This window comes from Austrofundulus limnaeus, unplaced genomic scaffold (genome assembly GCF_001266775.1).
Source record: "Austrofundulus limnaeus strain Quisiro unplaced genomic scaffold, Austrofundulus_limnaeus-1.0 Scaffold3281, whole genome shotgun sequence".
Classification (NCBI taxonomy): Eukaryota; Metazoa; Chordata; class Actinopteri; order Cyprinodontiformes; family Rivulidae; genus Austrofundulus; species Austrofundulus limnaeus.
Genome location: NW_013955683.1, coordinates 4,473 through 5,275, shown reverse-complemented (window position 1 = coordinate 5,275; position 803 = coordinate 4,473). Strand labels below are relative to the sequence as shown.

Sequence of the window (803 nt, the reverse complement as noted above, 5' to 3'; positions counted from 1 at the left end):
TTTTACTGCAATAAAAACATTTCCAAACTTCTTTAATAAACTGAGTTTTCTAAAACAAACAAACAAATAAATAAATAAACAAACATTTTTATAATGATTGCAGTCATATGTCATGAGCCTGTTTGTCAATCAAGATCAAGCAGTGAATTCTTTCAGCTGAAGATGAAAACTGGAGGTGTTTTTATTGTCAGATAAATGTATAAATGCTGTTTCATTAAAGCTTTATGAAGTTGTTTTATAAATTAAATTAACATAATCTGTCTTCGTGTCTCTCAGTGACGGGATGACCATCTTCAGTCCCGTGCCGTCGGCTCGGTTCCGACGCAGCAGTGTGTCCATCAACCCGTGTCAGGTGAGTCATCAGGTGGTTTGTTTTGGGTCAGAGCTGAAGGACTAACTGACTTCTGACCTCAGTTAGAATGAAAACATCTCAGTTCATAGTGAACCAGCGTCACGTCGACACAAACACCTCATTTTATATTAGATGTTTTGTCTCTGTGTGTCTGATCTCATTACTGCACCAGTTACATCCATGACACATTTATTTTTTATTATCAGTGTTGGATGGTTGGTTGGATGGATGGATGGATGAATGATGGTTGGTTGATTGGATGGATGATGGTTGGTTGGATGGATCAGGTCTATATTTAACAGTCTTGTCTTGTCTCGTCAGCATGTCCCCTTGTCCCCATTGGATGGATGATGGTTGGAAGGTTGGAGGGATGGATGGATGGTGGTTGGTTGGTTGGATGATGGATGGATGGATCAGGTCTAACAGTCTTGTCTTGTCTCGTCAGCATGTC

The 803-nt window shown here is 39.7% G+C and overlaps 1 protein-coding gene across 1 annotated transcript in view; it reads left to right on the top strand.

The window, feature by feature from the left end:
* Nucleotides 1-276: 276 nt before the first annotated feature.
* Nucleotides 277-803, top strand: part of LOC106511823 (protein FAM122A) — a gene marked incomplete at both ends in the record, with an annotated part of 2,220 nt that continues 1,693 nt past the window's right edge. Inside the window, 1 exon segment of the mRNA XM_014000556.1 lies at nucleotides 277-352. Within this exon segment, the coding sequence (XP_013856010.1) occupies nucleotides 277-352 (76 nt within the window).